Raw genomic sequence first — 27,125 nt, 5'->3', positions numbered from 1 at the left:
GCTTCCATTATTCTAAAAAGACCTCCAGTATGGTCTTGGGAAAAGACTTTTTATGTTTTCCAAGGACCAGTCTAGCTAAGTACAGGAAATCTCATCATCAGTGGGTTTTCATGTTGTCTTCTCCATTAGACTGTAAGCTCCTTGAGGACAGGGATTGTCTTTTGCCCCATTTTATATCCATACAGCTTAGTACATTATGTACATTATTAGTACATTATGTCTGGCACACAGTAGTCACTTAATAAATGTTTATTGTTTGATTGGCCAGAAATGTGGGGATGAATTTTTTGGCCTTACAAAATTTTTAAAAATATAAACTAGCATGCAGTCCTATGTGACCTCTTTCTGCTCCTTTAGCAACACTGAAAGAATGGTGAGTTGAAATATGACCATTCTGGAATGATGTTTTGCTCTAATTTCTCCATGTTCCAGTTTGTTTTTGCAAGTGGTGGTGGTGATGAGAAAAGCAATAGATGCAGACTGCCAATCTCCTACTTAGTTAGGTCAGTGAAGGCTTCCTGTGGGATCAGCATCATAATTTGGCACAAATAATATTATGGCAAGCCCTGTGAAGAATGCTGAATAGGAAGACAGTTCATTCCAGTATAAGGGCTGGAAGAGAAAGGGGGTTGTATCCAAAGGAAAACTTGGCCATAAAGAGACAGAAGAGGTGATGGTAAAAAAGGAAGCTTACTAGCTGGTATGAGAGAATCAACTTGAAATAAAGGGACTTTAGCCTCTTTGTAGTAGAGTTTTCCAAAAAGTGCCTGAAGTCTGAATTTCTGGGTTCGCTATAATCTCATAGCTATGGCAACCTTGCTGTGGATCATAGTCTAGGAAAAACACAATCTGTGTCCCATTGGTGGGACATCTTGAATGGATTGGGCACCATAATCACACTTATCCTTAATCTAGTATAGTCTCCTATAGGGCAGCTAGGTGGCACAGTGATTAGAGCACTAGCCCTGAAGTTGAGAGGATCTGAGTTCAAATAGAACCTCAGATACTTAACTCCAATTGCCTTAAACATCCAAAGTCCTCTCCAGTCATCCTAAAAATATGTCTAGCCACTGGATACAGATGGCTTTGGAGGAGAGAGTGAGGTTGGTGACCTCGCACAGCCCTCCCTTACTTAAAACCAATTCAGTGCAAGTCATGACTTCACCTTAATGTCATGGTCCTCTTCAAGAACAAAGGACCAACAACAACAGTCTCCTATATAATGGTTTCTTCTACATAAGAATATTATTTATCTTGCTCTGAGCTGCACTTGCATCATCAAATCTGGCAAGTGGCTATCCAAATTGAAATACAAGCTAAACAGTAAATTTAGTTTGATGGAGAAATTCAAGGTGAGATAGCAGATAGTTCTTTAGGAACCAGAGCAATAGGTATATATGCACCCATACTACCTTGTGCCATTTAATTAAGCAATGTTAACTCAAGATTAACAATGGATGCTAATCTCAGGTCAAAAGGATAGATTGAGGGAATAAGTGTGAGGTTACTCTTGGATACATGTACTAGGTGATCTTGTAATATAAAGCCCTCCTCTTGGCATTAAATATGCTTACATAAGTACTCCAGAAAGTATGCCAGAATGGCCCAAACCCCAAAATATTCAGTCAGCCCTACAACAGCTGGATCCAGGCAGTTTGTCTTGGCTCAGAAATTAGTAATAACCTTCTTTAACAACCCTCTGATTATTTCTATCAAGTAAGATGTAAAGTAGGAAGACACACTCATGAAAGGTGTTTGCCACTGTCAAGGAGGTGATCTAGGAAGAAAGATGCCTTATATATAGCCAGGTCCTCCAGAAACTGTTGTTTGTGACATATATATATATATATATATATATATATATATATATATATATATATATATAGAGAGAGAGAGAGAGAGAGAGAGAGAGAGAGAGAGAGGGGAAAGAGAGAGAGTTATATATAGTTATATGGATATTGTTATATGTTGAATATATATTAATAGATGTTGAAAACCCAGGAATATTGAAGAGCCTCCTAAATGAGCTCCATAATCACTAAATAAGGTTTGGCTTAACTATACATGCTTAGAAAAAGCAAGTGAATGAAGAATGCCTTTTTGTTTTTACTAAGACATGTAGTTAGATAGAGCACCTACAATACTCATTCATGTATGTGTATATATAGAACATAATGAGTCAGACCTGAACTGAAGGAGAAGAGTGGTCTAGATTACCCTTGGAAACCTGCAAAGTTATTTCAATGACCCCATGCTTGTGTGTGTGTGTGTGTGTGTGTGTGTGTGTGTGTGTGAAACAAAGGCCAATATTCTTTTTGTTGATGTTGCATGGTCACTCAAGGAACCCTACATTCTCCAAAGAACTAATGCTGAGGATCACCCAAAGAGCAATGGTAAGGCACAAAATGGTCAGATTTTAACACATTATAGATGCAGAAGAATGCATAAAAAAAGTGGGTTCAAAGATGTCATATTCATTTCAATTCAAAAATTTACTAAGGCATTACTCTGTGCCAGCACTGTACTAGGTATTGAGATTAAAAAAAAAATCAAAATCACTGCTATCAAAGAGGTTACATTCTCCCGGGGAAAAGAAACATATACAAATAAATAAATACAAAATATATATCAAATAAATAGAAAATAATTTTGGAAAGGGAATCAGTCAAGGCTTCTTCTGGGATGTTAATACTTAAGCCTGATGGTATAGGAATTCCAAGAAGCAGAGCTAAAGAGGAATTACATACCAGGAATGGAAGTCAATCTTTTCAAGGTCACAAAGTTGGGAGATAGTATGTGTCATAAAGTGCCTAAATTAGAGTGGTTGTAGTATGAAAGGAAAGAAGGGGAAATGATGAGATGTTGTAGAATTGGAATTAAAAGGGGTTTGGGGATAGATTGGATATGAAGGGAACAGAAGTAAAAGTAAGAAGGAAAGGATGGCTCTTATGTTGTGAATTTAGGTGACTTGGAGGATGGTAATGCCCTTGACAGAAATAGGGAAGTTAAGTGAGGAGGAGGAGCTAATGGGCCAATGGTGAGAGGAACAGAGAACCAGTGTGTTTCACTGGTATTTTCAAACTGACCATGGTAAGAAAAATGCAAGGAAAGCCTCCAGAATTTTAGAAGAATCTCCTTTGGTGAAGCAAAGACATGGAGGTGAGTAGCATGGTGTGAGTAAATACAGATTGGTTGTGATCTATATCATTGGAATGAATATCCACATTGATGAGAACAGATTCACTGGAGCACTGGAGTAGAAAACCACATGATAACCAGCTTTCCTTTACACACTCCCTTTGTTCTTTATAATTCATTCAACATCAATTTCCCTAAACACTGCTTTTCCTATTTGTTTTGTCTTAGTTTTCTCAATTTTTATAAGGCTGCAATGAGGAGGAGTAAAAAACCCAGTAGCTACTCTCTGGTGATCAAGCTTCTCCCAAGTTATAAGCAGAAAATATGGTCTAGTATTGGTTAGAAGAGTTATGATCTGCAAGTTAAAGTACCATACCAATGAAATCACTTATCCTCAAAATACTGAAACATTGACGCAGAAGTCATAAAGTAGGTTACCACAGGCAAAGAATTCCCTCCCAAAAATAGGAGAGCAAATTAAATGAGTAAAGTGGCCAATCTAGTTTGGGAATATTGACTAGTGGCCTACAATCATAAGATGAACACAAACCACCTATGTCTTGACAGTGGGAAGGACAATCTTAGAAATTAACCAATGATGTTATTACTAAATACCTAAAGCAAAAAATACCTCTATTATGTTCCAAGATAATTATGTAGCATTTCCATTTTTAGGGACATATCTTTATCACATGGATATCAACTACCTGAAAAAAGTATAAATATACAATATATCTTTTTTCTTCCATTGTGTATGTCAATATGATAAGAATTGTGTGTATATATATATATGCATAAGAATGAAGAATATAAAATTCTCAATTTAAATACAAGTCAATGTTCAATGATATAAGTACTCCTCCCTGGTATTCTACATGCATGCATACGCGCGCGCGCGCGCGCGCGCGCGCACACACACACACACACACACACACACACACTCCCAGCTCTATTACACTTGGTCTGTCTTCCATTTAGGAAATAAAATTTGCTCGAACTTTATAATAATCAAGTCCAATATTAAAAGCAATGGATTAAATAAGTAAACAAGTTTTGGTTGTTAAACCGTGAGCTTTTTAAAAACCTCTGTTAACTCAGTAAGTATGTTTTTTAATTAATGACATTTTAAATAATGTCACTACTTTTAGATCTCCCTTACAAACTTCTCCAAACTTGGTTAATATATGGTTGCCAATTCACATATAATCTAGCCAAGTCATTGTTGATCAGCTATTTTCACTTCAACTGTACCATATAAATGGAATTACACATTATATTTTTACAGATACTTACTCTCTGAAATGAGTCTTTCTGCAAGCAGTTACTACAAAATCAATTTTAATAAGTAACTCTCTACCCACAGACAAACATAACCAACAGTCTAAGGACACAGAAGGACAAATGTTTCTCTAAAAAGACCAACCCATGTTTTACCAAAGTACTTTATTATCTCCCTAAACTTCACTGGTTTCTATTTACCTCCTGGATCAAATATAAAGTTCTCTTTGGAGTATTTAAACCTCTTCATGACCCAGCCCGTTCTTACCTTTTCAATCTTCTTATACTTTACTCCCCTCTATGTACTCTATGATTTATACATCCAGCCCTGGACCCGATCGATGCTCCTCCAACTCTCTCTCTCATTTCCATACCTTTGCCCAGGCTGTTTCCCATGCCTGGAATGCTCTCCCTCCTCACTTCTACCTCCTTGTTTCCCAGTCTTCCTTCAAGAATCAGCTCAAATCTCACTTCCTATAGGAGTCTGTTCCCTGTCCCCCAGTTGCTTCTCTATCCCCCAGTGTCATCCTTCTGAGATTACCTTTCATCTTTCATGTATGTCTTATACATATATATCTTGTACATACAGAAATAAATCTATGTACAAATATTTCCATATTTGTCTTCCCCATTAGACTGTGAGATCTCCTAGAGGGCAGAGACAGTTTTTGCCTTTGTGTACATACTCAGTGAATAGCCCAGTACCTGCCAGATAGTAAGTACTTAATAATGCTTGTTGACTAACTGTTGACAATCTAAAAAAGATATTTTCTGTTTCTCCTTCTGAACTAAATAAGGGCTTTTTTTCATTCAAATAAAATAGAAAAATATTAATCAACTCTTTACATCACTTGAAACCAAAGATAAAGAATCTGCCACTGGGGAAATGGCATTTATGAATTTGCAGGTTATGGGGTTTTTTATTGTAACTATTATAACAATGAAGATCCTACAAATTCTTAAATAGGTTTGGGAAGGAGTAATATTCCTTTTAAACATGATTTCATTACTCTTTCCCCCTTAAAAAATATCCCTTGCATTTTATAAAAGATTTATGCTGGCTTGCCCTGACAAATAGTCTGCTATGTTTCTGAGCTTCATTCTTAGAGACCAAGAACCATAGAGGAGGATGTAGACCAGAGTAAGGCTAGGGGAAAAAATGTAAATGTTCCTAAACGTATAAAGTGAAAGATTTTTAAAGTGACACTTGCAAAGTGACACTTGCAAAGAGATATTATCGAGGTTCATTTGAAATGTATCTCCTTCAACCCCCTGAAGCTACTACAATAAGAGTATAGCACTGACCACAGCCTTAATCTCTTCCTGAGCCCTTGGAGAAGGTGAAGTGGTCACACTTGATCTGTGTTTTACCCCAACTCTATGGCCCACACCTGCCTACCACCAACCTAAATGGCACATGCACAACATTGCACAGGTTCTCATTTATTGAACTCTCTGTGTCTCTTAATCAATTTAAAGGGAAATCACTGAAGTGTTGAGGGAAACAAACTTAAATTGCTACTCACCCTTGAATTTCCCATCTACCTTTCTGAAAAGTGAGATCCTTACCAAAACGAAGTATTCTTTTATTTTCTTTAAGGAAAGATTCGGTTTCAAGATCTAATAAAATGCTTGGAGGGATAAAGCCTGACCACAAGAAATCATCTCTCTAGAGGGTCTGGCTGTCTGGCTGCTTTGAGGAAGGATTCTATTGCCCAAGCCCTCTCAATGACCATTTCCATCACCATTTTCATCTGTCTCTGTTTCTGCCAAAGGTTTTACCTGATGGCTGACCTCTGGAGAAACATTCTATCCTTCTGATACTCATAGGGTAACATACAACATTCAAGAGTCAAGAACTCCTTTTCCATAACAAGTTTACGGGGCAAGTTACTCAGGCCTCCCCACCCTACCAGCAAAAGGAGAGGCAATGACAGCCTCTTTGAACTTGACTTTAGGAACAAATCTTTAAATAATGATGCAGATGAAGATGATGAGGATGACAAACCCCTGACAAAAAATTGAGCGATTCTTTACATACAATAAGTGTCCTTGAAGATCTCTACTGGTATGGGGTGGGGAGTGGATGGGGGCCAAGGTCACAAAGTCTTAGGGAAAGGGTTGTGGTTGTGTAGTACGAGAGGGAGGGGGTACACAGAAGTATAAGGAAGATTGAAGAGGGCGATTTCCCAAGAAGGGATGTACAGTGTAGGCAGAGCCTTCTTGAAAGGCTGTAGTAGGCTCCTGCCTTCCTCTGTTTCCCAGAGAGAAAGAGAAGAGAAAGGAACCTGAGTACCTGAAGTCTCTAGCTGCAGTCTGGTTTCTCCTCCATGCCTTGCCCTGCTGCAGTACCCCGTTCACAATCTCCTTCTCGTTGGGCAGCCGATACACTGGGAAGACGTAGAGCCAGCAGAGAACAAAGACGCCCAAGGCACTAGCTCCCATTGGCAGCCGGGTCCGGGGACATTTACACGCCAATACTGCCATAGTCCCTCTCCAAGTCTGTCTCCGGGCCCGGCTGCTGTCGCTTATGCTTAGCGCAATCATGGTGTTGCAGTGGTCTGAGCTGCAGCGCAGAGCTTGAACTGAAATCCGAAATTCAAAGCGTTCCCATGCAATACAACTCCTCTCTCTCTCTCTCTCTCTCTCTCTCTCTCTCTCTCTCTCTCTCTCTCTCTCTCTCTCTCTCTCTCTCTCTCTCTCTCTCTCTTTCTCGCTCGCTCTCTCGCTCTCTCTCTCTCTTGCTCTCTCGCTCTCTCTCCCGCTCTCCCTCTCCCCTCCTCCTTCTTTCACGGACACACACCACAAAATCGCGTCTTCTGCCGCTGCTGTTCCAATGGTGGTACAAAGGCTTTTTATTTTGCAACTTTCAAATAAATTATTTCCCTCCCTTTAGCGAAAGCGGCAGAAGAGCAAGCCATCAGCTATGGCCATTGTAGCTTCCCCTGGAGAAGAAAGGGGCTCCCGTCTCTCTCCAGAAGTCAGGAGATCCAGGGACCGCGGGTCTTCCCAGTTGACTGTGCTGCATTACGATCGTTCTCGGTTTTGGTACAGGCAAAAGGTTCTTTTCCTCAGTTACTTGCTTCCTTGGGTTCTCCCCCGCCTCTTTCCCCCTGCCAAATAAAAAAAAAAAAAAGCTCCTTTGCCTTTCGTCTTTCGTCTCCTCTCGGTTCTTCCTGTGGCTGCGGCCGCCGCTGCTGCTGCTGTTGTTGCTGAGGCTTCCAAGCAAAGAAAGAAAGAGAACTAACACTGCAGCCAGTCCTTGTAAATTTCTAGGTCGACCCAGGACCGCTAGCTATCCCACCATTGGTTTCCACCTCTTCAAGAAAATAAAAGAAGTCTCTCTTCAATTAATTGAGCGGAGAAGCACAGGCACCCTGTGCAAACATCTCAGACAAATGCACCGTGATTGGTGGAAATCAAGGTCGTCTTCTCCACCCTCCCTTACCCCTCCACTAGCAAAATTTCCCTTTGACCCTTTGATCAGCGTATCAGATCAGCTAGACTGGATACAGCACATCTATCTTCTGTTCGTGCTCTCCCAAGGATAGATACAAACAATAAAAATAAACACCAAAACACTGAGTGCGTCAAAGGACTAGACAGATTCGGCACCCCTTCCCTCCCTCTACCCCACCACATACACACACACACACACACACACACACACACCCCCTTTCCGTGACTCTTAGACACGCAGCTGGAGTTCCTGAGCTCTGACACCCTCCCACGGTACCTCTCTTTTTTCACTAATTGACTGGTTACTCCTCAGCAAAAGGGGACTGGAAGAATAACTGAGATTTATACCCCCACCTTCCCCATCTCCTAACCAGTCATTTACTGGAGGCTTCCCCAGACAAGCTAGCGCCGGAGTATACTCGCGCGCGCGCGCGCGCGCGCGCACACACACACAGATGATTCATGTACACAGATTTTCCTCCTCTAAGCACTGCAGGGAAAGACACCGCCGGCATCCAAAAGTGAATACAGCTGGAATCCATGCTGGCAGAACCTGGAGCATCACAGATAAGCTCTCAATTGCCTGCAAGGCTTTTTAAAAAACACGTTACTTTTTGTTTGTTCTGTTTTCCTTGAGAATATGATCCTCAATATCACTATCAAAGGTTTCAACCTATTGACCTTATCATAGCCTAAGACCCTAAAATACAAAACTATTATGCTTTCAGGGGTGGTGCTTTTAGGAGCACCTGGCAGTGACCTTTTGTTTTTTCATTTCCATGAAGTATACTGTGGAAACTAAGCAAAAGAAATGTAATGGGGAGTCCCTTCTGAAAGTTTAAAAGTGACTCCTGCATGATTTTCCTGGTCAGGATCTGTCTATAGATTATCTTAAGCAGAATGCTGTGTAATACTTAAAGTGATATTTTCAAAATATTCATAAGGGAAATTATTTTGGCTAGTCTATTTTGTATATATTATGTATTTGAATATCATATTATTAGAAGTACAAAATGTATTCTTGTGCCCAGTATATTAATAACCACCTTAAGATAGGTTAATTTGCATATTGTTAACACTTACTCCTGCTGTATCTGGACTGTGATGCCTGATTGCTCTAGGAATCCAATAAGACCTACCTGTGTATCAGCTCTTTGCCTTCATTCCTTTGACAGACGATCAGATTGGACACTGTTCCTATTCCTGGACCGCTATCCTGCCAGGTTAAAATGCCTTCTCTTTCTGGAGACCAATCAGGGTGGAGTCGCTGAATGTCTTAGTCCTGTGAGGTAATTCTGACTACAAATTGAAGTACAAGTCACCAATCTGCACCAATGGAAGGAGTTTCTACATGGGGAGTTTCTTTGTAAGTCTGGACTAAAAGAAAAGGCTATTTGTAAGCATATCCCGTCTCCTTAATGGAGTAAATCCCTTGAAGGCAGAAACTGTGCCATTTTCATCTTTATTCCTCCATCTTCTTCCTAAAGTGCTTTGCAGATGGTAGGTACTTAAGTTATTATAACAGCATTTGGTTTTGGTTGGGGATGGGGGGTTTTTTTGGGGGGAAGGGTTAAGGGGAGAAGGGAGTTACAGTTGTCCTTGCAGTATAACTGCTACAAGTTCATTTTTATTCTTCATTCCCATGCCCTATGGGTTCTAAGGAAATAGAGGAGTATGTTCCCATAATTCTGTGTTAATTACTGAAATTGCAAATATCTAATTGTCACTCTGAGCCTCCACTTCAGTTTATTAAATGTCATTTATTTAATAAATGGCAGAAACCCTTTTCACCATATGCATTTCACAGGATCATAGAGTTAGATCTATAAGGGCCGTTAGATGCCATTGAGAGCAATCTCCTCATTTTACAGATAAAGAAACTGAGGTCCAGAGAGGTAACTTACCCAGAGTGACGTATCCAGCATCACACAACTATTAAGTATCCCAAGTGGGATCTGAACCCAGGTCTTCCTGACTCCAAGTTCAATTCTCCATTCACTACACCATCTCTGTCATACTCCCTAATCTTCTAGACTTAAAAAAAAATCAAGGCTACTGGCATCATTATTACTTATTAGCAATATAACAAACAATAAATCGTAAGCATAAGTAATCCTTTACAATGTATTAGCTATGAGAAAAGATCACAGCCAGTCTTTTAACCATCACCACAACTGATTTCTCTTCAGTTCTTTAAATACATATCTACCATAAACTCTCTTAGTTCTATTGGGAAATATGATGGCTTAGTCCTTTTTATGTTTTCTCTCAAGCCATCATAAATAATATTCTCTCCAGATTGACAGTTAAAATTCTCTAATAGTATCTAGAGCTTCTATGAGAAAAGCTATTCCAGCAGGTGTTACATTACTTACCCTTGTTTCAGAACAAACAAGTGACATAAAAAACTAAATACATTTTCAGGATTTTCTGACCTCTCTGGCTCCTTGCCTCTCCAAGAAAAAATTTAGGAACTTTGCTACTTGACATCAGCTCCTTTTGCAAGCATACAGTCCACAGACTCAGAACAGGAAAAGTGAGATTTTTTTGTTTTGGTTTTTTCTTTTAGAGCAAAATCATTTTTTAAAATCTTAGAAAATAAAAATATTGATACCTGCCAATGAGCAGATATATTCCCCAATATAATAGTACCTGCTTGCAGAGTTGTAAGGATTAAGTAAGATAATAGTTTATAAAGTATTTAGCATGATTCCTAGTATATAGTAGGTGTTTCATAAATGTTTATTCCCTTCTCCTTATCCTTATTCCCACTATAGGTCATTTGCTTACAGTGAATTATAAAGGGCTCCCAAAAAGTACTTACTCTTTGCAATTTTACATGGCTCTGCCTGCATTTCCCACAATTCCCAACAGCTAGTAGTGTTAGCCTTTTTTTCCTCGAGAAAGACCCTTTCTGTTGAATAGTTGTCTCTAGTGCAGAGGGGTGTATTTCCATAGTTCCCTGCTATGGTAGAAGACAAAGGATTTCACTATATGTGATACAAACACAGTAATAGTCCAGGGTCCCTTTGTTCTAAGGTTACTATGATTCTTGGTGAACCAAGAGTAAAGAACATGACCCTAACCAGTTCTCTAATTAGAATAATATAAATAAGTTTGTTCCAAGTTGCAAACATTGTAAGAGGTAGGGCAGTATTGAACAGCTACATGGTGGAATGGACAGAGAGCCAGACTTGGAGTCAGGAAGACCTTAATTCAAATCTAACCTCAGATACTTATTAGCTGTGTGACCCTGATCAAGTCATTTAACCCTGTTTGCCTCAGTTCCCCAGTTGTAAAATCATTTGGAGAAGGAAATAGCAACCACTTCAGTCTCTTTGCCAACAAAACCTCAAATGGGATCACAAAGAGTCAGATATGACTGAAACGAGGAAAGAACAGAGTAGTTTACTTCATCCCTAGAAGAACATGTTTCAATGTTTCTTCCCCACAGCAACCCATTGTTTCTATACCTCATAAATTCCCCTGGAAGGAAAGGCTACAGCCAAGCCCACATGGCTCTCTATAGGACTACTGATCTCCCAGTGCAGCTTCTCCTCTAGCAGAACTGTCAACTGTATGACTCTGTGCTTCCCTTCTTCCCTTTGGTCTGGGGAAGGGAATAAACACTTTTATAGTGCCTACTATGTGCCAGACACTACTAAAAGATTTACAAATATTATGTCCTTTGATTCTCACAGCCTAGTGAGGCAGGTACTCTTATTATTCCCATTTTGTTATCCTCATTTTAGAGTTGAGGAAACTTAGGCAAACAAAGGTTAAGTAACTTGCCCAAAGAGCTAGTGTCTAAGGCTGGATTTTAACCCAGGTCTTCCTGACTCTAATCCCACTGCTGTCCACTGTACCATCGAGCCCCCTCCTCTGCCCTCTGGCCCAATCTAATTTACCCTAAGGTAAAGTTTTAACTATTTATGCCTCTGTCCCCCACTTCTACATGATCTGAAAAGACCTCTATAATTGATGCCAGGTTGGATCGTGGTGATTCTAACATATGAAGTCCCTTTTCAGAGGAGGTGTGTTTCTCACTCTTGTCAGCATTTTGCACACTTCCTACACTTCCTACTTTCCTTGTTAAACCTTAGAGTTAGATTTGTCCCATCTATTTCCTCTGCTCTTCCACACGTGCTACTGAATGGAGTTAGAGGAAGTCATGTAACAATACTAGATACATTATTATTATTTCATGTTACTTAACTTCAACTGAGCTCTCATTTCCACAAGACAATCCTTTTATTCCTTCCTAACTGATTCCCTAGCTCCCTCCCTATATAAACTACTCTACTTTATGTCTCCCCTTAATACCACTACCCAAAAATGGACCCTTGTGAAACTTCTGTCTAGAAGCCATGCTGTCTTGTTTGGTTGCTGACTCACCAGGACCACTACTTCAGGAAAGCCCCAATGATGCCTCATTTTGCTCCATCCCATCCCACCACCTCTTCCACAGCCTTGTAGCCAACTATTTCCTATTTCCCACTTCATTTTGGAACCACAAATCATGATCAAATTAACTCTACCATTGTTCTTGGATGGTATTTGTCAATCTACTCTCCAGTGACACCCCTAACCTTCCCAGTAACTTTTTAGACCAAAGTGCCCCTTGTTAGCCACCATTTCCCTATGACAGTTGTCTCCCTACCTGCCCCTGTTAATATATAAGCTCACTGAGAGCAGCAACTGTCTGCTTTTGTTTTTGCAACCACAGTGCTTAGCATACTTCTTGGCACATGGTAAATGCTTAATGAATACTATTTCATTAATTCATTCTACGCAAGCTTCCTACAACTGCTTCCCCCTCTCTCTCAGTTGAGGAGCTTGCCTCTTACTTTACTGAGAGAACTGAAGCCATTTGATGTGAACTACCTCTTTTCTTCTTCTTTTCACTTCGAAACCCCTTGTAATCATCTCCTACTTTCTTCTTTTCCCTCAGCACCTGACAATACCCTTCTTCTTGCCAAGGCCAATCCTTCTTAACATGCACTTTATCCCCATCATCTCACTCATTATATCAGATTACAGCCTCAATCATTCCCCCTTCAAATCTTCAACTTCTCCCAATCTATTGATTCTTCCCCATTGCCTTCAAAAACACTTTAAAAAACCTTAACTAAACCTCAAGCTAGAGAGAGCTGGGAGAATTTAGAGAACTAAAAGAACACTGTACACAGAGACAGCAATATTGTGTTTTTTTGTTTTGTTTTGTTTTGTTTTTGCAGGGCAATGAGGGTTAAGTGACTTGCCCAGGGTCACACAGCTAGTAAGTGTCAAGTGTCTGAGGCCATATTTGAACTCAGGTACTCCTGAATCCAGGGCTGGTGCTTTATCCACTGCACCACCTAGCTGCCCCAACAGCAATATTGTTTGATGAAGAACTGTGAATGTCTTGACTATTCTCAGCAATACAATGATCCAAGGCAATCCCAAAGGACTATTGATGAAACATACAATCCACCTCCAAAGAAAGAACTGATATTGATGGAACAGACTAAAGTATTATTTTTTCACATTCTTACATTTTTTAAATTTAATTTGCTTGTAAAAAGTGACAAATGTGGGGATGTTTTGCATGATTATACATGTATAACCCATATCAGATTGTTTGCCACCTCAAGGAGGGGGGAGGTGAGGGAGGGAAGGAGGGATAGAGATTGGAACCGAAAACTATAAGTAAAATAAATAAAAATAAAATAAAATCAAGTTAGCTAATGGCTTATCAGTGTTATTACTTTTTAAAAACTCTTCTTCATTTCATTTGTTAATCTAATGAAGGTTTTTGTTTTGGTTTGGTTTTTTGCTTTCAACTTTCATAATCTCTTCTTTATGGGGGATTTCTTTTTTGTTGTTTAATTGAACATTTTAATATGTTATTTTTTAAAAGGATTTTTTATTTGCATACCCAACTCACTAATCTGCTGTTTTCTCCAATTTGTTGATGAAAGTGTTCAGAGATATAAATTTTTACTGCATCCCAAAATTATTGGTATATTATCTCATTGTCATTATTTTAAGGAGATTATAATTTTTTCTTTGATTTATTCTTTAATCCACCCATTCTTTAGGATTAAGTTACTTAGTTTCCAATTAATTTTTAATTATTTATTCAGTGACCCTTTATTGAATATAATTTATATTGAATCATGATCCATAAAAAATGTTTAATATTTTTGCTTTTCCATACTTATTTTCGAGGTTTTCAGTGCCCTAATACATAGCCAATTTTGTAAGGTTACCATGTACACCAATAAATAGGTATCTTCCTTTCTATTTACATTCAATATCTCTAGAAGTCTATCTTATCTAACTTTTCTAAAATTCTATTCAAGTAATTTACTTCCTTTTTGTTTATTTTTGGTTAGATTTTTCTTGGTCTGAGAGAGATAAATTGAGGTATCCCACTATTATTCATTTACTATTTCTCATTTAACATTTCTTTAAGAACTTAGATGCTATGCCACTAGACATATGTGCGTTTAGTATTGGTTTTAATTCAAAGTCCATGGTGCCTTCCATAAATATAGTGTCCTTGTCTCTCTTGTAACTAGGTCTATTTTTGCTGTTGTTTTGTTTGAGATTATGATTGCTAGCTTTGGCTTTTTTATTTCAGCTAAAGTATGATAAATTTTGGTCTAGCCCCTTATTTTAACTCTGTGTGCATCTTTCTGTTTAATGAATATCTCTTGTAAACAACATATTGTTGATTCTACTTTGTAATCCTTTCTGTTATCCTCTTCTATTTTGCAGGTGCATCCATCCCATTCAAATTCAATTCAATAAATAATTATTAATTGGATTTTTCTTCCTATCCAATTCTCTTATTTTTTTTCTTTCTGTTTGTTTCTACCCTGTCTTTATAAAGAAAGAGATGTTGATGAGAGAGGTGTATGATCAGCACCAGTGCTAGAGGTTCAGTGTAATCTGGCTCTGCTCCTGGTTGTTCTTTTCTTTCCCTCACCCAGTGCCCAATAATGGGTTCTCATTCTTTTCCTTTAGATCCCTTTTTGAAACCTACCCTCCTTAGTTAGAGATTGTTTTGCTTAAGTCTAAATCCCCCTTTAATCTAATTTTTCTATTATTCTCCCTTTCCCCTCCTATTTCCCTCTTGATTGAAATGTATTTTTGCACCCAACCATTTGTATATATTCTGTCCTCCTTTCACTTGTTCAGATAGGAATGAGGATCATGTGTCATCCATTCCCGTATCCAACCCCTTTCTCCTTGTTTGTATCCTCTTTGACTTTCATATACCATATATGTGAGAATTTTCTGGACTCTTCCTCTCCCATTTCCCCCTCTAGTGTATTCCTTTTTTCCTCTCTTCTATTTTTATTCTCCTTTCAGTATCACCAAAACATAACAAAACCTGCATGACCCCTGATATTAATAGAGTTCTGGTGAAATGTATCTATCATCTCCCCATATTAGCATGCAAATGATTTAATTTTGTTTAATTCCTTATGATTCCTCATCCATGTTTACCTTTTTATGTTTCTCTTTATTCCTGTTTGAATTTTAAAGTTTCTACAAAGCTCTGTAGTGTTATTGGTTTTTTCTGGTTTTTTTGTTTTGTTTTGTTTTGCTTTTATTAGGAGGGTTTAGAAGTCCTTTTCTTCATTATAGGTCCATTTTTCCCACTGTAGGATTATAGAAACTTGACTAGGTAAGTTATTATTGGTTGTAAGTTTATTTCTTTTGCCTTAATATTTGGGGACAGGATCTCAGAGTGGCAAGCTCAGGGTTTTAAATATAGGGTTTGCTACTCCTTTATAGTATTGGCTGCTAAATCTTGTGTGACCCTTGGAATCTGAATTATTTCTTTCTGGCATTTTGAAGAATTTTTTCTTTGATCCAGGATTTTTACTTTTCTGGAAGTTTTCAATTAGGGATTTCTTTAAGGAAATGCCTAGTGTATTCCTTATATTTTCATTTTGCCTTCTGGTTCTAAGAGATCTGTACAGTTTTCTTTTATGGTTTTTTGATATATGAAGTCTAGGATCATTTGGGGGGGAGGATGGTCATAGCTTTCAGATCATCCAATGATCCTTAAATTAGCTCTTCCCAAGCCTTTTTTCAGGTCAGTTGTTTTCACTATGAGATATCTTCCATTTTCTTCTAAGTTTTAAGTCTTTTGACTTTTTTAATAGCCCTTGTTGTCAGACTTCTGGGTCACATGAATAAAATAATGTACTAGATATTTTCTGTCATCTGCCTGTATTCACAAACCTCATCATACCAAAAAAATGTACCAAAAAATAAAGCAATTTCAGTTGTTTCCATGATTTAGGATACCTGGACCCCCCAAAAATGTAAAATACAAAACAAAACATGTAATGACTTCTACACTGAGATCACTCAGCACCCCTTCCCTGACCTGCCATGCTATCAGCAATCAAGTTGTATTTAAATGACTTAAAGATTCAAACCAAGGATGCCACATATGCTCTCCCAACAAAACCTAACTCCACACCCCAGGGCCCTCACCTTCTGCCCAGTCCTATGGAGGTACCAGCTTTAAACTATAGAAGTTTGCCTAGGTCCCAACTGATAGCCAGCACTGCAACAGCATTCCAGGGACAGAAGTTTCCTACAAGGGCTACATAGTTCTACATGGTGGAGGAGTGGTCTGTGCTATGAAAGATCTCTGCAGAACATGTAATTGAGGTAAAATAAAATATATTTTTCAAAAAAAGATATCCACAGAAGAATGAGAACAGAGTTAAATGGGTAGAACATGAATTTGATGCATCGAGATCCAGTCCCCAAGGAAACCGCTATCAGAGGGGAGGGAGTCAAACAGTGAACAATAGTTGAATGTAAGGAGGGAAATTTGAAATTACCAAGATATCAGAGACATTGAAAATAAGCATATAAATCAATAGGGAAAACTTAATAGCAGAAAGAAATATCATTTCTAGATATAGTAAATTAGTTGAGGCATCTATGAATACTGCAACACAAAAAAAAGTGATCCAACACTTAATGAGACAGAGAACACTGTGGAACTAGAGGAGAATATGGAACTACAATATCTTGTCCCTGAGTGATTTAAAAATAAATGAGAATTATTAAAGCAGAATTTGTGGCCTGCATAGTAAATATAATGAGCAAATGGAAAAACTGGAATATGCATTGGGAAGTTTAACCAAAGAAACAAAAGAGACAATAGACTGGGGAATGCAAATAGAGAAGCAAAATAACATTAAAAAGAAAATGTGCTCATTATATGAGCAAAACATACTGATCTTGAAAAAAGGATGTGTGGTGAAAACAGAAAGATCACAGGTCTCCCTGAAGAAAATGACAACCAAAATAACCTTAAATGCATGACAAAAAATTGAAGAAAATTGGCAAGAACTTCTGAATGTAGAAAGGAAATACCAATTGAAAGAATTCATAGACCACGTTGGAAAAAAAAAATAAACAAGGACACAAATGCTGACACATAGTGCCTAAATTTAACTAACTAGCCAATTCAGAAACAAGTTCTGTAAGCAATCAGAAGAAACATCTTGGGGGCAGCTAGGTGGCACAGTGGATAGAGCACCAGTCCTGGAATCAGAAGGACCTGAATTCAAATCTGGCCTCAAACACTTTGTGACCTGGGGCAAGTCACTTAACCCTGATTGCCTCACCAAAAACAAAAACAACAAAAAAAGAAGAAACATGTTGAAATACAAAGGAAATTTTAATAACATAAAACTATTCTGCAGTGACCAGAAAATGTAGGAGGGAATGGGATAATGTGGTCTGAAAAGTATTGGAGCTCAAGATGCAATCCAGGATTACCTGACCTGCAAATTTGAGCTTAACCATAAATGAAAAACAAGTAGATGTTCAATAATAAAGAGACATTTCAAACATTATTTAAAATCAAACCTGATATGAAGAGAATATTTATTTCTCAAACATCCCAGACAACAGAAATGAAGGAGGCATTATCAAATGGAAAAGTCAAGGATCAAAACAGCAACAGAGTAACAGCAGAGAAACCAGTAAGAGACTTCTTTCTGAATGTTTTCAAAAAGGTGAAGGCAGAAGCCAGGTGTAATTAACAGTGAAGAGGCTGGTCGGGGACATTGTGGATAAAACCTGGCAATATCCTGACTACAAGTGAATTGATTTGTTTTGTTTTGTTTTGTTTTTTATGGGACTCCATTACAAAATGGGAGGGTAAATGAAAGAGATTAAGAGAGCAGAGGGAGATAGGAGAGTTTGTGATATAATCTGTTCAAAACAAGTGCTAACCATGAGAGAAAGGTGAATCCTGTGATCTCAGAAGGAGAAGAACCTATAGGGGATTGGGTGAGGAAAAAGAGGAAAAAATTAAAAAACTATGGGAAAGGAGGGAGGCTTTGCTTAGGGGTGAACTCTACTGATGGATGCTCCTATGGGCAAAGAAAAATGTTCTGTGAAGGGAGATGGAGACCTTGCACTGGATGTGTTCTATGGGATTGGGTACATGAAAAGACCACTTGTTCTACATCAGGAAGGGGAATAGGAACTCCCAGAGACTACTGGTATCTGGGAAAGTAGAAGGGCATGGAGCCAAGGAGGAGATTTTGAGGCCAATGGAGAAAAGAAGGTAATGTGGTGGGGGATATAGATCAGTAGTGTATTCCATAATCAGGGATGTGGGAGGGAGGAATCCTACCATAGAACAATGACTTTATTTTCAGCTTCAAAAATTGGCATTATTCCATGGGGGCATCTAGGTGGTGCAGTGGATAAAGCACCAGTCCTGGATTCAGGAAGACCTGGGTTCAAATCCGGCCTCAGATACTCAACACTTACTAGCTGTGTGACCCTGCCCAGGTCACTTAACTTGCCCAAGTCACTTAACCCTCATTGCCCCACCCCCCAAAAACTGGCATTATTCTAGAAGTGAGGCACAATTAAAAAAAGGAGAATATAAGGTGCAAGCTCTAAAAGGCAATGACAAAAACTCAGAATGGATGTCTTGAAAGTTTTCATTCTTTGAGGAATGCAGAAAATAGAAAGAGACTAGATAATTATAAGAGTCAGGAAACAGAGAATGAGGGTCTAGAGTAGAGAGAAAGATGAGGTGAAAAATTGATAGAGAGAATTCCTCCCTGGAGAGGGGTGCAAAAAAATGGAATTAAAAAAATTAATTAATAAGAGTAGTTGAAAAAGAGAAGAACAAGGAAGAATCTAAAGGGAATCTAACTAAGAAGAGCAGGGGGGAATGGAGTAGAAGAATTAAATAACCAGGTTAAAACAGTCAAGAAAAAAGAATAAGCAAGCTCTTTACGTGGTGGCAAGGAATTGGAAGTTGAGGGAGTGCCCATCAATTGGGGAATGGCTGGACAAGTTGTGGTATATGAATACAATGGAATACTATTGTGCTGTATGAAATGATGAGCAGGAGGAGTTCAGAAAAACCTGGAGGGTCTTGCGTGAGCTGATAATGAGTGAGATGAGCAGAACCAGAAGAACATTGTACACAGTATCATCAACATTGAGTGTTGATCTACTGTGATGGACTATATTCTTCTCACCAATGCAATGGCACAGAAGAGTTTCAGGGAACTTGTGATGGAAGAGGATCTCCAAATCCAAGAAAAAAAAAAAAGAACTGCAGAGTATAGATGCTGAATGAACCATACTATTTCTTTTGTTTTTGATGCTGTTGTTTTTTTTCTATTTTGAGGTTTTTCATCATTGCTCTGATTTTTTTTCTTATAACATGACTAATGCAGAAATATGTTTAATGTTATTATGTCTATATATATATATATATATATATATATATATATATATATAACCTATATCAGATTACCTGCTGTCTAGGGGAAGGGGGAGGGAGGGGAGGGAAGGAGAAAAATCTGAAATTGTAAAGCTTGTATAAATAAAAGTTGAGAACTATCTTTACATGTAATGGAAAAAAAGTAAAATACTTTATTAATTAAAAAAAAGAATAAGCAAAACTCCAAAGGGAAAGGAGTCAACTAATGGAAGGTGGGTATTGGAGTTAGCAGAAGAGAGCCATTAAGAATAGGGCTGCCTTAAAAAAGAATAAGCTAAAGTAATGGAAAGAACTCTGTTTACAGCAAAAGAGGAAGGGAATCTTAACTTGAAAGAAATATATTAGGGACAAATGCAAGAAAATATACACATAACTCTCATAACTTTAAATGTAGATTAATTGAATTCAATAAAACTAAGGAGTGACAGATTAAATAAGAAACCAAAACCCTATAATCTATTGCTTACAATAAATATATTTTAAAAACAAAAATGTATACAAAATAAAACTGAGAGAATAGAAAAAAAATTTTACTATTCATCAAGTGAACCCCAAAAAAGGAGTTTTAAACATGCTATCTGGCAAAACAAAAACAAATCTTAAAAAATACAAAGGGATAAGCCTAGAAACTACATTGTGGTGAGAGGAACCATGGACAACAAACCAATATGAGCGAGCCTATAAGTTCAAATGCTACACATGTGCAGTACAATAGTGATAGGAGATTTCAATATCTCTCTCTATTTTGGATAAGTCTAAGAGAAAGGTAAACAAAAGAAAAGATGTGGAACCAAACAAATTACTGGAGAAACTAGAGTTAAAAGACTTATGGCATCATCTAATGGGACAGCAAAATAATTTACATATTTCAGAGCAATGTGAAACTTTGACCACATATCAGGGCACAAAGAGATTGGGAAAAAATGTAAAAAAGACAGAAATAATAAATTCATGCTTTATAAACCACAATTAAATTAAAATAGTCATTGTTTCAGGGACCACAAACAAAACACACAGAGCCAAAAGGAGACTAAACAATGAAATTCTAAATAATGAATGGGTCAAAGAACAAATAATAGAAACAATAAGTAATTATATGAAAGAAAATGGTAGTGATAAAACAACATGCCAAAATTCCTGGGATACAGCTATGACAGTTCTAAGGGGTAAAATAATATGTCTACAAATATACATTAATAAAATAGAAAATGAAAACATTAATGAATATAAATATTTTTTAAATTAGAAAGCCAACAAATAAACAAAAATAAGCAGAAAGGGGGAAATATTTTAAAAATTAGAGGATAAATAGAAAAATTGGAATAAAAATAGAAACTGTGTAAGCTTAAAAGCTATTTCTTTTATAGAATTAATAAAATTTAAAAACCTTTAGTTAATCTGATTTTTTAAAAGAGGGCAGTAAATCAAATCAATGAAATAGCAAATGAATGAGGTGAAATCATAACAAAACCAGAAGAAATAAAAATAAAAATAATAATAATATATCATACACATATATTTTAACAAAACTAAGAATGCAAAATAAATAGAAAAATATCTTCAAAAATATAAAATACCCAATCTATCAGAAGGCCTGATAGAGATATTAAATAACCCAATTTCAGAAAAGGAAATAGACCTAGCTGTAAAAGAACTACCAAAGGAAAACAAACTCCTGGAATCACAGGAGAATTCTATCAAACCTTTAAACAATTAGTACCAATACTTCTCAAAAATTAAGAAAGCACCTATCAGAATCTTTTTATGAATCAAATATAATCCCAATACCTAAAGCAGGGAAAGATATAGCACAGAAGGAAAATTATAGGCTAATATCATTAATGATACTGAATTTTTACAAAATTAAACAAAATCCTATCAGACTATAGTGATTTATCCAATAAGTCCTTTCATTATGAGCAACTGGTTGTTGTTGGGCCTTCATTTTGGGGGGAAGTGGGGCAGGGCAATGAGGGTTAAGTGACTTCCCCAGGGTCACGCAGCTAGTAAATGTCAAGTGTCTGAGACTGGATTTGAACTCAGGTCCTCCAAAATTCAGGGCCCATGTTTAATCCACTGCACCACCTACATGCCCCCTTGGTCCTTCATTTTTGAAGAGAACCATGACGTCAGGGTGATGTCATGACTTGCAATGAATTGGATTTGAGTAAGGAAGGGATGTACAAAGTCACCTTTCCTCCAGAGCCATCTGGGTCCAGTGGCAGGCTGTATATCAGGACAACTGGAAATGTCCCCAGATGTTTAAGGCCAATTGGGGTTAAGTGACTTGTCTAGGTTCACACAACTAGTAAGTATATGAGGTGAGATTTGGACTCAGGTCCTCTTGGCTCCAAAGCCAGTGTTCTATCCACTGTGCCACCTAGCTGCCCCAATAAGCAACTGATACTTATTTCACAGATGTAAGGATGGTTCAACATTAAGAAAACAGTCAACATTATCATCAAATTAAAAACCAATTCATGCAAAACCACATGATCATTTCAATAGATGCAGAAAATGCCTTTTGACAAAGTGCAGTACTCTTCTATGTTAAAAGCCCTACCCAAAATAGGCATAGAAAGACCTTTTTAATATCATAAATAGCATTTATCCAATGCCACAAACAAATATCATATGCAATGGTAATACATTAGAATCTTTTCCAATACACATAGGAGTGAAGCAAGGATGCTCACTCTCTCCACTATTATCTGATAAGAGTTCTGGAAATCCTAGCAACAGCACTAATAGAAGAGAAATAAATTAAGGCATAAAAATAGGTAAAGAGGAGATAAAAGCACAATGTGATGCTTTATTTGGAAAATCCTAAGGTATAAACAAAGATACGAATTGATACAATAGCTTCAGCAAAGTTGCAGGCTACAAAATAAACCCTTAAAACTCAATGACACTTCTATATAATAAGAAGAAAACAAAAGAAGCAAAAATAGACAGGGAAATCCAAAATTTGGGAAATATCAAATCCAAATAACTATGAAATACATAAAATATCTGGGGATCAACCTGCCAAATAACACAAAAGATATATAAAGTCAATTTTGAAGTACTCCTTAAGGAAATAAAGAACTTAAATATCTGGAGCACTATTCAGTGCCCATGACTGGGTTATGCCAATATAATAAAAATGACAATATTTCCAAAGTTAATTTATGCTTTTAATGCTATACTAATTAAATTACCAAGGGGATACTTTATATAACTTAATAAAATAATAAAATTCATTTCAAAAACCAAAAAATCTATGATGAAATAAAATAAAAATAAAGAGCGAACAGAATTTCCAAACTTCAAACTATATAATATAGCAGCAATCATCAACTATTGGTATTGGTTAAAAAAAAAACAGAAATCAATGTACAGATTAGGCAAGGGAGAATCAGAAAAAAGTGGAATTAAATAATCCAGTGTTTGATAAAATGGAAAACATAAATTACCTAGAGAAAATGCTTATTTGAGTTGTTTAAACTTCTGGGGAAACTGGGAAATAGTTTGGCAGAAATTAAGGTTAAATCAATACTTTATGCCATATTTTTAAATACATTCAAAATGGATACACAACCATAACATTAATGATCAGATTATTTAAAAAATAGAAGAGAAGCAGATTATATGTTTCTCACAGCTCTGGGTAGAAGATGCATTTTAAACAAGTAAGAGATATAGATAATTATCAAAGATAAAATAGATAACTCATCACATGATACTGAAAAGCTTCTGCAGAGATAAAATGCATCTAGGGTAAGAAGAGAAGTGGTCAAATGAGAAAACAGTCTTTGTATTAAATTTCTCTGATAAGTGTTTGGTATCCAAAATATATAGATAATTAAATAAATATATATATTGACACATATATACATATATATATATACATGTACATACATATTGACTAATAGCTATTATCCAATAGATAAGTCAAGGAATATGAACAAATAGTTCTCAAAGGACAAATTGCAAAGAATTGCACAACTACGTAGGGGGGAAATGCTCTAAATCACTAATAAGAAGAGAAATGCCAAATCAAAAAAAAAATCTTGAAATTTTACCTCAAGCCCTGCAAATTGGCAAAAATGACAAAAATTCCAATACTCAATGTTGGAAGGGTCACAGAATGATAGACACACTAATACATTGTTGTTGAAGCTGTTAGATGACACAACCATTTTGGAAAGTAATTTGAAATTATTTAAATAAAGTGACTAAGACATCCATACCCTTTGAAACAGAAACTCCATTTCTGGACTTATATCCCAAAAGAAGCAATCAAGAAGAAGAAAATCCCCATATGCACCTAACTATTTGTAACAGCCTTTTTTCTATAGCAAAGAATTAAAAGCAAAGTAGATACTCATCAATTGGGGAATGGCTAAACAAATTGTGGTATATGAATACAATAGAATATTACAGTGCTATAAGAAATTACATATATAACAAATATGTAGAAGCATGGAAAGACTTACATGAACTGATGCAGAGTGAAGTGGGAGTATTAAATATTGTATTATATTATGATGTCAGGGATACCTCAGGCTGGGAACCTGTAAGGGTTCAGGGCTCTTGAAAGGAGTTTGATTCAGTGCAAAGTCTGAACCCTATCTTCTTAGATTAAGTTTTGCAACTTCCTGGACTGGGTTTAGAGTTGGACTACACACTTGTAAACTTGCCCCTGGCTAGAAGTTCCAGTAAATTGTTGCTGCACTCAGCCACTATCAGGGTCACACAGCTCATACATGCCAACCATAATTCCCAGTTGATTCCTAGAACTTTTAGATCAAAGGTGTCAAACATGTGGTCAGAAGGCTACAGGCTGCACACAGCCCACAATGCTCCCAAGTGTATCCTGTACCAAATTAAAATGTAGTTCCTATATTATTGTAATATGTTGATATACTAATAAAAACATATAAAGTGTGATTTTCCAAGTAAATACACAACCCCCAAGGGATCCTTATGTACAGTTTAGTGGCCTCCATTTCTATCTGAGTTTGATACTCATTTTGGTTGATTCACTGCTCCACCAGCTGTATATTGTAGTTGGGATCTATCTAGTAGCATCACCATCATGTGACCTGGGCTAGTTCTTTTCCTTAAAATGTATTGAGACTGTCCTTGACTTGACTGACTACTAAGACTCCAGCCATGTATAAATCTTCTTTGTTACCTAAAGTTTTAAGGGTCCTGTCCATGTGACATCAGGGCCCTTCACACTTGTAAAGTATCCCATGGCCATTTGAGTCACCACATTTTGTCTGGATGATCAGACATATTTTGTGGAGAGGAAAGAACCATGTCTACTCAAGTTAAGTGCTATGTCCTTATCACATATGCCTTCTATACAATAGTTAAGAAGATCTCCTTTTCTTAACTGAGTATTTTATTTCATTTCAGTTCTAGACCTAAAGCACCAGACCAGCCTGAATAAGGCCTGATGTACTTCAATTGGTAATAGTATTTGAAAAAAAAAATATGGCTCACCTCATAGTTGAAATGGGGGAAGGGTAATGCAAAAGTAGAAGAGGAGGTGATGGGTTGGCCAGGTAAAGCAGCACAACACTCTATACTAAAGGACCATTTGGTAGCACATGGAGAGTCCTTTCAATGTAACAAAGAATACATTATAGGAATAGATTGTCTCAATAGGTGCTAAAGGACTAAGCGGGAAAGGAAGCAAAACTATTAGCACATTCACTAACTAAAGACAGAGTTATTAGGTTTTTTTTGTTTGTTTTAAATTTTTTTGGTTTTGGTTTTGTTTTTTTGGTGAGGCAATTGGGGTTAAGTGACTTGCCCAGGGTCACACAGCTAGTAAGTGTCAAATGTCTAAGGCCGGATTTGAATTCAGGTCCTCTTGAATCCAGGGCCAGTGCTCTATCCACTGCACCATCTAGCTGCCCCCAGAGTTATTAGTTTTTAAAGACTATTAATAAAAGCTGAAAGTCAGTTAATAGAGCTGGTAACAGCAAAAGTGAAAGCAGAAATTCTGACAGGAAGGCAAAGATCAAAAGGCAGAAGGCAGAAACCAACAAAAACAGGACCAAAGATTCCCTTAAAATCTTATATGTCTTATTTTCTGACTTGATAATTATTTCTGAAGAGTTCATAGGCTTTATCTACCAAAGGAGTGCATGGAATGAAAAAGGCATAAGAACCCTTGCCGTGTACCAAAGATATCATAGATCCAACCACCAAGCCTTATTCTGCCTGTATTTTTGTTTATACTTACTTGTGTATATATTGTTTCTCCCCAGTAGAACATAAGCTCCTTGAAAGCAAGGACTATTCTTTTCCTTTTTTTTTTCTATCCCTAACACATGGCACCACATCTGGTATATAGCAGATGCTGAATAAATACTCCATGTTTCCCTATGAAGAACACACTTCTGTTTTCCTTTTTCTTCACTCTCCTTCTCAATGGAGTGGACAGGGCTGAAGTTGAAGAGAGGGACTGGGTTTACCAGAAGACACCGAAGCAAAGGCTTCGAATGGGTGAGTGGATCTTAGAGCACAAGCAAGAAAATCAATTTGTGTAACCTACTGGAGCATGAAGCCTGGGGGTCTGGGAATGGAAACATAAGGTGAAAATGAATGTATATTGAATGATTGAGCTAGTTCTCTGTTGTTAATTCATAACGCTATTATTACATTGTTAAGCTTTTTATTGTCTTAGAACACAGAGTCAGTTGCAACTGCTTTTTCCTCTGGTGAATAATTCTTCTTTAGGGAAATTTTTGAGAGTTTCCCCCAAACTCTCAAATGTCTAGTCCTCAATTCTTGTTGAGTGCATGACTCTTCTGTGAAAGGCTTTCAATGCCAGACGACTTTATCCTGGAAGTAACAGAGAGTTACTAGAAGTTATTTAGTAGGGGGATTACATGGTCAGACATCTGTTTTAGGAAAATCACTTTGTAATCTGAGTAAAGGATAAAATAGAGGGAGAAAACTGATTTGAAGACTATGTAGGCAGACCAATTAGAAGGTTATTGTAATAGCCTGGGCAAGAGGTAATGAGGCCCTGCACCAAGATAATGGCTCTGTGAATAAAGAAAAGGAGACATGTATGAGAGATGTTTGAAGGTAATAAGGATAAGATCTGACGACAAATTGGATATGTGGAGTGAGAATAGGAAGTTGAAGATGACACCTAAATTGTGAACTTGAGTGACTGGGAAAGTAGTGGTACCCTCCACAGTAATAGAAAAGCTGGGAAGACAGGAGAGTTTGTGGAGAAAGATAACGAATTCTGTTTTGGACATGTTGAGTTTGAGATGCCAAATAAGGTTCTAGTTTAAAATGTCCAGAAGACAATTGGTTTTATGAGACTGGAGTTCAGGAGAGAGAACAGGGCTGGATATATAGATGTAGGAATGATTAAAACCATGGGAGATCACTAAGTGAGATAGTATTGTGGTAAAAAAAAAAAAAACAGAAGTTTTAGCTTAATTATTTGAGA

The 27,125-nt window shown here is 37.2% G+C and overlaps 1 protein-coding gene across 1 annotated transcript in view; it reads right to left on the bottom strand.

Moving 5' to 3' along the window:
- The window catches only part of ST8SIA1 (ST8 alpha-N-acetyl-neuraminide alpha-2,8-sialyltransferase 1), a 133,660-nt gene extending 125,644 nt beyond the window's left edge, over positions 1–8,016 (bottom strand). Inside the window, exon 1 of the mRNA XM_043966643.1 lies at positions 6,713–8,016. Coding sequence (XP_043822578.1) covers positions 6,713–6,963 — 251 coding nt within the window. The 5' untranslated portion in view covers positions 6,964–8,016. The remainder of the gene's footprint in view (positions 1–6,712) is intronic.
- Positions 8,017–27,125: the final 19,109 nt, after the last annotated feature.

This window comes from Dromiciops gliroides, chromosome 5, assembly GCF_019393635.1.
Source record: "Dromiciops gliroides isolate mDroGli1 chromosome 5, mDroGli1.pri, whole genome shotgun sequence".
NCBI classification, from domain to species: domain Eukaryota; kingdom Metazoa; phylum Chordata; class Mammalia; order Microbiotheria; family Microbiotheriidae; genus Dromiciops; species Dromiciops gliroides.
This window is presented reverse-complemented; position numbering and strand designations above follow the sequence as displayed.